General features: G+C 51.7%; 3 protein-coding genes across 3 annotated transcripts; 1 reads left to right on the top strand and 2 right to left on the bottom strand.

Annotated features, from left to right (window-relative positions):
- Nucleotides 1-134: 134 nt before the first annotated feature.
- On the bottom strand, nucleotides 135-1,436 carry B0T26DRAFT_747561 (uncharacterized protein; the record flags this gene model as incomplete). The annotated part of the gene is made up of 3 exons (XM_060444858.1): nucleotides 135-359; nucleotides 421-853; nucleotides 1,261-1,436. The coding sequence occupies 3 exons, from the start codon at nucleotides 1,434-1,436 to the stop codon at nucleotides 135-137; spliced, it is 834 nt and encodes a 277-aa protein (XP_060300066.1).
- Nucleotides 1,437-5,971: 4,535 nt separating this feature from the next.
- B0T26DRAFT_868558 (uncharacterized protein) lies at nucleotides 5,972-8,025 on the bottom strand (the record flags this gene model as incomplete). The annotated part of the gene is made up of 6 exons (XM_060447868.1): nucleotides 7,930-8,025; nucleotides 7,502-7,709; nucleotides 6,909-7,016; nucleotides 6,766-6,845; nucleotides 6,274-6,493; nucleotides 5,972-6,082 (listed from the first exon to the last, which is right to left on the bottom strand). The coding sequence occupies exons 1-6, from the start codon at nucleotides 7,944-7,946 to the stop codon at nucleotides 5,972-5,974; spliced, it is 744 nt and encodes a 247-aa protein (XP_060300065.1). The 5' UTR covers nucleotides 7,947-8,025.
- Nucleotides 8,026-10,287: 2,262 nt separating this feature from the next.
- B0T26DRAFT_693476 (RAI1 like PD-XK nuclease-domain-containing protein) lies at nucleotides 10,288-11,937 on the top strand. Its single transcript, XM_060441201.1, has 3 exons — nucleotides 10,288-11,003; nucleotides 11,140-11,448; nucleotides 11,558-11,937. The coding sequence occupies exons 1-3, from the start codon at nucleotides 10,580-10,582 to the stop codon at nucleotides 11,737-11,739; spliced, it is 915 nt and encodes a 304-aa protein (XP_060300064.1). The 5' UTR covers nucleotides 10,288-10,579; the 3' UTR covers nucleotides 11,740-11,937.
- The last annotated feature ends 307 nt before the right edge of the window (nucleotides 11,938-12,244 follow it).

The following is a 12,244-nucleotide window of genomic DNA, read 5'->3' as shown; positions in this document are numbered from 1 at the left end:
CCTTCTCAAAGACATCACGGTCCGCAGTCCATACGCGCCGCCAAGGTACTGGAGGAGCACTCTCACTTCCTCAGACCTTCGCTAAGATTGGGAACAACTAGGAACGAGTGCCTGCGCAGCGGCGCGCCGTACGCCTAGCCAAGGGCGTGCAGGCAAGCCAGCGCGCGGCGGCAGCCAAGCAGGTCGCCAATAAAAGCCTCGCGCGTGGCCGGCGGGACGCGCTCGAGCAGGAACCCGATGACGCGCGCGCCGCCGTTGTCAGTGACGTGGCCCAGGAACCGCGGCGCCAGCGATGCGTCGTGACCGCCAATGGCCGCGTACGCTGCGCTCTCGGCGGTGATGCCGTGCGCGTGGCCCGGCTGCCACGCCCACGACGTCGCCGTTTTGTTCTAGAGCGAGAGACGGCGGCGCGGGCATCACGGCCGCCGAGAGGCGTTTCATGCACTGGATGTACGTGCCGTGGGCAGCAGACGAGTCGGGAGACTCCTGTTGCTGCTGGTTGTGGTACAGGTCCAGCAGGTCGACGAGGTCAACGCGGCGGGCGTGCCACGCGGGGCCGGCGTCGTCGAGGCCCAGGCCAGCAGTGGCCAGCGTCGAGGTCGAGCCGAGCACGAGCTTGGCCGTGAGCGACGAGTCTAGCACTGCGCGGCCGACGTCCCACGCGCCCGCGGGCACCGTGTCAAAGGCAAGATGGTCGCCGCGGAAGTCTGGGATGGGGCTGGTGCTGTCCGTCGGGTGCGGCGAGACTAGGTACCTGGTCTCGGGGCCTGAGCTGGCGCGAGACACGCGGATGTGGTATAGGGTGGGCTCGTTGGGGGATTCCCAGCCTTTGACGGCGTCTTCGACGGTAGCGCTGGTATCAATTCAATTAGGCCAAATATGAAGCCTTATTTGACTGTATTTGAGGCCCAAAATGGTGTATTTATCTGTGTAAGAGGCTCTCTCTGATTGGGTGGGGTTTATTTGACTTAATTGACGGAATTTGCCGCTCCACCAAAAAACATGGAAATTGAGCCCCCCTGAGACCGGAAAAAAGCCCTTGACCTTCAGGATCCTCATTTACTCGCCCAATTCTTCGTGCATATGAGGTAATTCAGGGTTTTGTCGACCATACTATGTCTCTGTGTGCCAAGGACCAGTTTTCCCTGGCTGAATGCCCTCTCGCACTCTGTTGATATAGACGGTATTGACAACAAGGCAAAAGCCATCTTTGACAACCGGGGCCAACGCTCTCTTCTTTCCTTCCATCAGGTGTTGAACTATGCAGAGGTGGTCCATTCGTTCAAATCATCGAGGCTGTCATATTTAGTGTTGAAAAGCTTGTGGCTGGCCGGTGGGTTTGAGAGCGGTAGTGGCGGCGGCGGCGGCGGCGGCGCATTTTCATCGGGCGCATCGCCCAAGTCGCTCAGATCACTTAGTTCTTCAAGCGCGGGCATTTCTATAGCTAGTTAGTACTATATCGACGATGTAAGCGATGAAAAATGAAGACTTACCGTTACATCGATTGACTAACGGCGCCGACCATGTTTTTTAGTGGTTATGGAAAGTCGGTTGCAGTAGAAAGGTAAGGTTCGGTTGCGTTGTGGCAAAAAGTTGTAAATTACTACGCGGGAGAATCTGGAGGGTGTGGCCAGGCCGACTTTCTTTAAGGATTTCTCGGGATTCTACGCATCGTCCATCACGCCATCGGACGCGAGCAGAGACAGAACGCTGGGAGCTTCACGGGTGGAATATTGCGAGGCTGCTATGGCTAATAGTGATGTCGGTAATAGAAAGGTATATAGAGAGGAGAACTTACTCAGTATTTCCCAGTACTTTGTGTCGCTAGACGACGGACGGACCTAGGGTTTTCTATTAAAGGATCCGTCCGAGTTTACTGAACATTTCCTCGAGGACGTATACGCTATGCAGCTGTAGCGCGACGGTGACAAATCAGAGGCGAACGTAAATAGATGATCGTCGTCAAGATCAAGTATTGAGGGCGGCGGGGAGGGTGGAGGGTTGTTTTGTAGGTCGGCAACAAGGTCAAGGGAGGGCAGCCTGATCTGGCCGGTCGGCAGGCGCCGGGGTAGGTCGATGACCGAGCCGTCGAACCGGGCAGGAAGACGACGGTTACGCTGCGACCGTTGTGATGCTTCCCTAGTAAACAATACGCCGTTGTCATCGTCGTTGTCTATGCCGAATGATAGAGGCTATTGGATTGCGACCGTCATCTCTGGGTGGGTATGTACCGGGCCGCCGGTAAAATCGGTGATGGCTTCAAGGTTCGGGTGCAGGGTTCGAAGACGATCCTCAAGCAGATCGATTAGCCACTCTTGCATAGCGAGGACTTCAGGAAAGGTAGCCGCGCGCCCTTCAAATCACTTCGTGATCTTTTTGAAAGGTTCAAGAATAGACAAAACAAGGGAAAGTAGGTGCCAGTCACTCGGTTATAGCAGGTCGGCGGCGGGCATACGCTTCCGAGGGTCCTTCTCGCTCTGATTTTTATAGCACCAGTAATCTACTTAGCTCTATAATTACACCGCGCGTTTGATCATGAAGAAAACAGAATTCCAACGCGTGGAATTATCACCACAAAGCTATAAAACTTCGACTGACTTGTCAAATATAGCCGTGCCGAATTCCTGTATATCTTCATCGCCGAGCTGATTACGTGCGACCTGTAGGAAGGAATCCCGGCGTTGTGGTGACCTCCGAATTAAGTGGACGATATTGTGAAGCTTTCTAACCGGCCCTATCTTTCGCCATATCTTCAATAACGCTTCTTCCTGCTCGGGCGGCAACTGGCCGATGAAGTGTCGTCAAAGGTTCTTTCGAGGCTAGTCGACTTGCTGAGAATGAAGGCCTGCGCTGCTAGGTTAAGGATATGGCCGAAGCAACGTACACGACGCTTTGTGGCTAAGAAATCCCGGGAAAACCGGCCAAGGCCAGGAATTAACGACTCCACGGTAAATTTTACTGCCCAGTCGTTCGAATCCACGTTATCATACTGAAAATAACCAACGTTATCAGCGAAGCCGTAGTCGTTGACTAGCCGAGAGATGTAGAGAGTCTGGTTCTCGCTGCTGTAAGAGCCTCGAAGTTGCGGCATTCCAAGCAGGTCTTGTTGTACGGCACCGTCAATATCGGTATAATATACGAAGACCGCTAGGTAGGAAACTGTCGCGTTGGAAGTCCAAATATCGAACGAGAGATGCTTCTTGTATGGCGATGCGGCTAACCTCTCACATAGGGCCTGTTATTTAGCCTTAAACCTCTTTCGAATATGCTCTCGTATGGTGTTGTGCGAGGAAGGAATTAGGGCGGCTGTCTTCTCGGCATTCAGGTCTATATGAAAATCACGAAACCCCTTATGCTCAACGATGCTGAAAGGCAGGTTCGGGCCGACGACTAGATCGACGAGCTTCTCTTCCATAGAGAGCTTGTGAGGCAGTAAAACATGGCTCGCGCGCTTCGTGTTGACCACTTCAAGCGTGAGTTGCCTTTTTCCTGGCCTCTCAGCACCACCAGACTGGGAATTGGGTAGGTATAATTTGTGGTCTTTTTCCAGATGTATAGTCGCCGAGCTTGTTGACTCTGCCTTAAATAGCTTCTCGCAATAGTGGTATACCCAGTAATATTCTCCCTCGATGACGGCATCGTTGATGACCTGGGAGACCCAGTAGCCGTGATCACGAATCCACGATGTCCTTTTTTGGTGTTTTTCCTGCCCACTTTTCCGGTATGAAGGACCCTCTTGGTATTTTTATCCTCGGCCAATCCTTGACTTCAATTCCTGCTACATCTTTGAGTCCTGCCACATCTTTGAGATCTACTCCCTCTTCAAGGAGCGTATCGAACTGTCTAGCTACTCGTGATAGCTTCGGACGAAGGGAAGGAGGACGGTTTTCGGCGGTAGGGAGGCTTGTCGAGAGGGTCGTGATATCAACGGTGGAGGCAGGTATGTTGTCGAGGACTCGGGAGCCAAGGAAGCAGGGAAATCGCTGCAGGAAGGTATGATTCGGCAGTTTGTTTACAGCGGTTGGCGATAGTTGCATTGCAGCGGCACGGCGGCACTCGAATTCAGGGCATTCGAGGATTTTCCCGGGACCAGAAAATGCAGGGTTGGCCTTGGTCAAGGACTGCCCTGGTGCCAGGAAAACCCGGAAAATTGGGCCCAAAAATGGCTCAACCAATGGGAAATATTTACAAATATGCCAATTAACTAACCTGATCCTCAATTTGGCCTGAATTGACCTCCAAAATGGCTTGTTTGCCTGCAAATACGGTTTTCCTTATTTAATTGATTTAGCATTTATTTGGATTAGTGCCAGCGCTGTTCGACGGTGAAGGGGAGTTGGGCGGTGGATGCCATGTTGGCGTGTGAGGACTGAGGTGGAGTTTGTGGAGATGAGATGAGTGTGAGTCTGGGGGATGAAAAGTGATGATTCGAGAACGATGAGATGAGAGCTCAAGTGAGGGGTGTGTCTGAATGTGTCTGTGGTGTCTGCTAGAGAGATGAAGCAGACCTTTGGGGTGAATCTGCCGCATCTTTATACTCGCGGAGGCCCAGTATTTTTGAGAATTAATTCCAGCTTAACATGTGCCGCAGTCTGGACTGCTGTTTTTGGCGGGCGTGTGGCCTCAAATTTCAGCAGTCAAGGCCGCCTCAATAAGTACCCGCACAGTACTAAACCTCTGGCACAACACGTAAGCGCTGTACACCTCCAATCCTTAGTAGGTTAGCAAGAAGCCGAACTTATAGCAGTTCATACTTGCAGCGATGAAGGCCACGAGCCTGGCTTAAAAGCTGCCATGCTTGTACCCTCTGGTATTTTCATTATAAATACTCATGCACCTGCCCCCAAAAAATTTCGACTAGTTAGACACGCCCATTGGCTAAGAAGGTTTATAGCGCCCCCATGTCTCCAAATCGCCAACCTTTGCTTGGGTGACGGTCTCGGTAGCGAAATTACCTTGTTAGCTAACGCCGATTCGTAATACGGAGGCGGTCCTTTCTTTTCCCTATTACCTAATTCTCGATGGCCCATTAGAGACCTACTTTTTCCAGTCTCTATTACGAAGTCGTAACTGGAACCGAGTTCGTTCGACTACGGCCTATTGGGTTGGTCGTCCCTTTTAGGTGGGAAGAAGTATGAAAGCTGTAGGGCTGAAGTCGATGACTTTAAATAGATCTCCGACGTTCTGTCGGATTCTCACTTGGGTCGTATCGAGATTCCGTAATGTAAAGCGGCTTCTGTTATATATGGTCACTGAGAGAACCTTGCTGTCATCTGGCCGAGTGTGTAAGAAGGCCTCCAAGCTATTTACAAAAGGGAGTCTGTGGAGATCCGTCGCTCCGTAAGGACCAAGGGCCACTTTGCCTACCTGTACCTAGGTAAATACTTGACCTTCCCTATAAACTCCTCCATTATCTAAACGTTGTAAATTTCTTGATTACTTATTATTCCTTCTCAATCCCTGATTACTCTAGACGCAGGGCTAAATGAACCGCTGCATCGCCTCTAGCAGGAAGCTAGAGAGCACTTGAGCTGGGCGGGTTGGGTATCGCATCGTCAATCAAATTTGGAACCATTGCAGGGGAACATCACCACCGGAGCTGTAAGCTGAGCCACTTACATCACTCGAGACGAATGAGTTAGTGATGTAAATATGGGGCCGTGGCTGGGTGGCGGCTCGGGGAGGACATGTCTAAGGAGAGGAATGAGGTGGGCTAGAAAAAAGTGGTGAGGGGAACGAAAGGGGGTCCAGTCGAGGAGAGCGTAATGGGAGAAGAGCCCGGTTGATATACGCGTTAGGAAATGAAGAAAGAAGAATGCTTTATACGTATCTAGTGCTAGGTGCGGTACCTTAAACTTCAAACTATAAGACATACAAAAAGCGGCAGAAAAAAACATCGCTAGTATTACGAGGCGTCCAACATCTTATGACTTGGTGGGGGGGCAGTGGGCGCGGAGAAGCCAGGGCGCTTCTAAGGCGGGACCATGTTCACGGCCAGCATGGCATCAAGATCCTGGATAGAAACGCGGCGTCCACCAACGTTGAACGCAAGCGTGTTCTTCTCCACCTCATCTCTCCATTTCTACTTTTTTCTCTTAGCGCTGCTCCTCCTTGGCAGCCCGAGCGGCTATATCCTAGTCTCCAAAGTCGAATAGAGGGCTAGGGGGGTGAGTTAGCCTGCGGCTTCTTATCTAGATTTGACCCCAGTGTTAGTGTTAGTACGCGATATATACCATTCCTATGATGGGTAGTAGCTCGTAGTTAGTCTCATACCTCGCTAATTTTAGCCCGGGTGCGGTCCCTTGCAGCCCTAAGCAAGTCCTTGGTGCGCTTCAGCTTCTCCATAGCTTCCGGGATCGAAGGGAGGTACGTGACGAGAATGCAGCGGAACGGGGACTCCCCCGGCGCAGGCGTAGTTGTGGGTGGCGTTTTGGCAACCCAGACGCCGTCGAAACATAGAGCGTCAGCTACCATGCGGTTAGCTAGCCCTGCCCTAGTAGTAGCGGTAGTAGCCACGAACGCTAGGGAGTTGCCTAGCGATCGTAGTGCTTGCGGGGCTGCTAGCTCTATTGGGGGCAGTCACACCTAGGCAACCATCGCAGACCTGGATGGCCTTGGATTGAAATACAGGCCTTGCATTTAGAAGGAATACGCTGGAGGTCACTCTTTATACTTGGACGGCCAAGTTTATATGGCAAGGTACAGGTTATCCTGTTTCTACAAGGACTAAATGAATTTCGAGAATTGTGCAGTAACAAGATGTACAGCCATACCCTGGTGGCGCCTTCTACGAGAAACAGGGCAACAAGCGTCTCGTTCTTTAGGAAAAGGCTTCCGTTATTGAACTAGTACGTGAGGGGGTTAGCGATCTTACAGTCTAGTAGGATGTACTCTCAGAACCAATTCACATCGGAAAGCAGCGCGGGATACTGCTCAAACCTTAGAAACCCCTTAGCGAGAGGCGACTTGAGGCATAGGTCGAAAAGCTGGTAGTCGGCTACGCCCGGGGCGTCGCGCTCGAGAAGATGGTACCAGCTCCCACGACTTAGTCTTATTGAGGCGGCGGTGAGTCTCACGACCGAGTATCGTCCACATATCCCTACTCACAAGGGAGAGTGGCATACGAGAGGCTGGCGAGAGGTGGTCGCAGATACTCAATACGAGCTCCACAAGGATATATTCATAACACAGTTTTGGGACGCTCTTACATTGCTAGATTGGAAGTAGATAAAATAACCCTAATCCCTATCGTAACTACTTACCTCTCAGAACTATAGAGATAATTTACGGGAAGGTCCAGTCACACTTAAAATCTGCACCTTCTTGATATCGAAGTCAATAGAAGGCCTTATAAATAATCCCACCGCGTCATCTTTTCGTTCTATTCTCAACAATTACCACCACCATCACCAGCAGCAGCAACAACAATAACAACAACAGCAGCAGAAAAAACAGCAGCAGCAGTAGCAGCAGCAGCAGCAGCAGCAGCCAGATGCCTTACCGTGGCCCCTTGTCCCGCAACGCCCTCAAACCCGCCCAGGACAGGGTTTTCGCCGCTGGCGACGCCGTTGCCGAGGCCAAATTGGCTCGGGTCAACCCCCGCGAGGCTCTTGCTCGGGCCGACGAGGCCGTTTAGCGGGCGGTCCTCCGCCACTGCGCCGAGGGGGCGGCGCTCCAGGCGCTGCAGCGCGGGTTGGGTGCCAACTGATCTGTGAGTAACGTATATTTCTTTGCCTTTTTTGCTTTTCTTTCCTTTGCACAGCACAGCACAGCACAGCACAACTTTAGTATTCTTATAGGCGGCGGAATCGGACTCTCAAGCCTCCACGTGGCGACCGCCTGGATAGTACCAGTCGTAAAGTTGTAGAGAGGGACGTACCTTTCATGCACGTGAACTCTCGTCAGGACTTCGTGAACTCTCTTCGGAACATCGTGAACTCTCCCATTATGACGGCACTGGTCTACTGTACATTGAAGGTTCATCCATTGAATCATCAGTCCAGTGTTCCGGTCAAGAAGCCGAATATTACCGACCTACGACCTTTTTCTTCCTTAACAATTTGACCACATCAAGTTGACCACATCTTTGACAGTGCTTCTGACAGATAGCCATCCAAAGAGCCAATCGCCGGGGCTAGATAAGACTGTGTAATTATAAACGATATATTCATTCACCAGAGCGGAGAAATCGCAAGGTAGGTGATGGAGGGGTTTCCTGTAGGGATAGTGGGTTCACATCGCACGCCTCACAACTCCCAGAACACCCGCAAGGTGTTCGACTTCTTGGTGCAACGCACCTTTTAGGTAGAAGACCAACACAGTCGAGCGGTTTGTATTGGTATATAGATCGCTCTCGCTCTCGTCTAGAAATTCAACGCATACTCCTACTTAATCGGGTTAGGGGATGGGGGCGCTACGGCTGATATGCCTCCGTAATAAGCTTGCATATGGCGATTTTGCTCGTGAGGTTGCGGTGTATTTATGAAGATCTGGCGACTTGATTAGTGAAGGGGCCGGTACCCAGGCTCGCCGGTTGAGGTACATGTACATTGGCTGACCTCGGTGGGTCGCGCAGGCAAAACAGAGCAATCAGAAAAGGCAGTCCCGACCACGGCACATGTATTCCATGAAGGCGCTCATGAGATGCAAACTGCCCCTTCTTGCACTCGATATGCAGGCTGCCCGTTGTGCAGCTTGCATTCGTTTCCTTAGCTGTGCCGTAGGCAGGTACGCTTGTTGCAGGCGGGCGCGCAACGTGATTGGCCCGTTGGCCTGTTTAGTTCATCTGCACACTGCACACTCTGCCTCTTTGCAGATGCATCCTTAATGGAAAAGCAAATATCTATGCCCTCTGCAGAGTCCCTATCTTACAGGGACAGGCGTCGCGTCATTCAAACATCAAAAGATTCCTTCTTACGCAGGATGCATGTCTATGACCTGCCTGCCTCGACGGATAGCTCGGACAAATGAACAACACAGCTTGAATCACAAGAAACGAGCATATTGGTCCATGGATCCCGCCGGCCGGTCCAAACCTAACAAGTTTGAACCATTGCCCACATGATTTCTGTGCCAACTATGTCTCGATTAGCCGAGCTAAGTACTGGGCCAAGTGCTGGGACGAAGTGAGATGAAATGAAGCTGAAGCCATCAAAGCCGAAATAATTCTCAGCGAATGAGAAGGAATTTGAATATTGTCACAATATTGGGATTAGTGAGCAAGAAAGATCTAGAAGCTGCTATGTGATTCTTCGCCACCAGCTTTTGCCACTATTCATAACTATAAAAAAGAGACTTTTGGCCCTGCCAAAGGAAACAAGAGATTAGACCTTTTTAGACAATTCAAGCCTTACCTCCCTGCATCAAATGCTTCATTTCCGTTGCCCTGTGAATGCGCGTGACAAATATCGAGAAATGAATGAGACGTGAATGGGCGAGGTGAAGACTCCATCCTGGCTACCGACCTTTGCTCTTGACCTTAGGGCCTCAGAGATGTTATATTCTTACTTTTGCGCCAGGGAGGAAGCGTGTAGTAGGGACAGACACGGCACCCGTAAGGTACCAACAAGTATGGAGATGAAGTTACAGATAGCAAGTCGAGACTCAAAGAGATCCAGGGTTTCCAGGGTTAAAATACTCTATCCACACCCTGGGGTGTAGCTGGAAGTCTAGCCCTGAATCTCTGCGGCCCCTCCCCCCACAATGCCAAGCCTCTTTGATGCCGCCTCGCAACCGCCGTATGCGGGTAATGTGAGAGAGAGTTCGCTATCCCTAGTCAGTCTGGTTCATGTCAAATGTGTTTTAAATCCACATGCGACCTGCACCTCGACGGACGAGTCTTTAGCTGACCGGGAAACAGCGAGTCTTCATTGGACAGTGGCCAACAGTTTGCCTGAGTTCTAGGTCTAGGTCTAGAATGGCTTCGAGATTTGCATTTCCAGTGCAGCCCGTCGCAAGGTTTGTGCGGGACAGTGAACCCGTCAAAAGGCCAAAAGTGAGACTCTTTCCCTCCTATACACATACGAGAGCGGCTTGCTCACAGCCACAACCGCAATCACAACCCCCAGGAGTTTGCCTGTTTTTCCTACGATAAGGACCACCAGTTCAATCTCGGCGGCTCGTCGCTGAAGTGGTACTACCCCCCCGACCTGGGCGTCGACCTGTCAAGCGGCTACGAAGCCTTTGTAAAATACGATGACAGCGTCGACGAGCACCTCGACAGCCTGCTGCAGGCCATCACCAGCCACGAGCAGCAGGTCGGAAGAGCCATCGACGCCCACGTAGTTACCTGGAGAGGCATGATAACCAAGGTACCTTCACCCCTGATCACCCCCTCCCTCTTCTCAACTAACATCAACACCAGATCATGTCGGCACCCTTTGACGACCGTGACGGGTAAGGGCCCAACACAAGTCCTCCCACCATGGCCCCTCGCTGAGAAAATGTCCGCCGTGGCCTTGACCTAGGTTCGAGATGAATGCTACCCTTTACCGAGTGCGCTTCAAGCCCAGCCACCCTTCAAACACGTTCCTGTCGAGCTAACCCACGCTTTGCAAAGGACTGCATGTAAGCAAAACACATGACACAGATACAAACAAACATGGACGCTAGGCGGTTCCGCTTTGCCATCCTCAGTGCTGACAGCCGTGACAAAGCTTCATTGAAGAAAATCACCAGTACAAGGAGGCTTCAAGGACAGCACAGCAGTCCTGGAAAAGCCCGATCCCTCAGGAGGTCATGCAGTTCTGGGGTACGGCACCTCCTTAAACACGTCCACAAGCACATGCACCAAGGAAACGGAGCAGCAGTAACTAACGTGACGCACCCCGTAGGATACAAGTTTGAGACTCTCTCGACCCTGCCCGCGCCCTGGGGCGAGACTTCCCGAGACTATATTGAAAACCGAGTGAACGAAGTGGTGAACAACAAGGAGCAATACTGCTCCGTCGTCCGCACAGGCCTTGGCAAGACAATAATCTGCCTGGGAGGCGAAGTCGACGCAAGTGAGTGTGTAATTTCACTTTCTGCCCCCTTAACATCCCCTCTCTCTCCACACACCTCGATATTTGTCCATGGACATGTTTTCTTTCGTCTACTCTATGGGCGACTTCTACGCGACTCGCTAACACAAAGACACAGTCTGGGATTCGAAGCCGGCCACGCCCGGGGCGCCCATCAACTGGGTCGAGCTCAAGACGTCGGCCGAGATCCGCTCGGACCGCGACATGGACAACTTTGAGCGCAAGCTGATGAAGTTCTGGATTCAGTCGTTCCTGCTCGGCGTGCCCAAGATCATCGTCGGCTTCCGCTCGCGCGACGGCATCCTCGTCAAGCTGCAAGAGCTCGAGACGGGTGCCATCCCCAACTCGGTCGCCCGCCGCTGGGGGCTCGCCGCCGGCGGCTGGGACGGAAACGTATGCATCAATTTTGCCAGCGCCTTTTTGGACTGTGAGTTTGTTTTTCTGTCCTTGCCCTTCCACTTCTCTTCCAAGTGACATTGTCCATTACCAAGGCAAACACACTGACACGCATGCATCTGCGCTCGCCCATTGCACAGGGCTGCGCCAGACCATCACGGACGAGGGCGTGTGGCGGATCCGGCGCAAGCCGCGCTCTCCCGACATCGAGGTGTTCCAGGTCGAGGAGGTGGGCCACGGCAGCATAATCACCGACGAGTTTATGAACTGGCGCATAAAGCTGTCGCTCAGCCCGCCGAAGCCGCCCGATGCCACGGAGTAGTATCTGTGGGGGCGCACACATGACTGTGTACGGATAGTATTGGGTCATGCAATGTCGCTGCGAGATGGATGGATGACATAGAAGGGGGTACCAACGCCCCTGGCGATCAATCTGGCCTGCCCGGAATCAGACTTTTTTTTTTTTTTTTTTTCAGTATTTGGTTATCTCCTACCAAGGAGGACAGAGAAAACGAATACCCGCCATAAACACGCCGTTTGGTGAGCATGTAATGAAATATATGAATGCACTGGTTTTGAAAGGAGACGGCACTTCTATTTGAGATAAATACACCAATAAATGCACTCGTTACCGGCGAACATGTTGTAGCCCCCCTTGCGCTCCAGAGTTAGACTCTCATCAAAGCCCCCATTCATATCATATCATAAACCACGAAAAGGAAACTTCCACAAAAGAAGATGTAATAAAAATTAAAGGTGAATTTTTGTTCTACTGGAAAATGATTCTCTCTCTCTCTCTCTCTCTCTCTTCTATAAAAGCCGTCCCA

The sequence above is a fragment of the Lasiosphaeria miniovina genome (assembly GCF_030549165.1).
Source record: "Lasiosphaeria miniovina strain SMH2392-1A chromosome Unknown B0T26scaffold_2, whole genome shotgun sequence".
NCBI classification, from domain to species: domain Eukaryota; kingdom Fungi; phylum Ascomycota; class Sordariomycetes; order Sordariales; family Lasiosphaeriaceae; genus Lasiosphaeria; species Lasiosphaeria miniovina.
The sequence above is the reverse complement of the archived record's forward strand: the minus strand, read 5'-3'. Positions and strand labels throughout refer to the sequence as shown.

Excerpts from the sequence above, each read along its gene's own strand:
- B0T26DRAFT_693476 (XM_060441201.1), top strand. The coding sequence starts at position 10,580 with ATGACACAGATACAAACAAACATGGACGCTAGGCGGTTCCGCTTTGCC. Across the intron at positions 11,004-11,139 it reads GGGAGGCGAAGTCGACGCAA|TCTGGGATTCGAAGCCGGCC; the intron begins GTGAGTGTGTAA and ends ACAAAGACACAG. Across the intron at positions 11,449-11,557 it reads TGCCAGCGCCTTTTTGGACT|GGCTGCGCCAGACCATCACG; the intron begins GTGAGTTTGTTT and ends CCCATTGCACAG.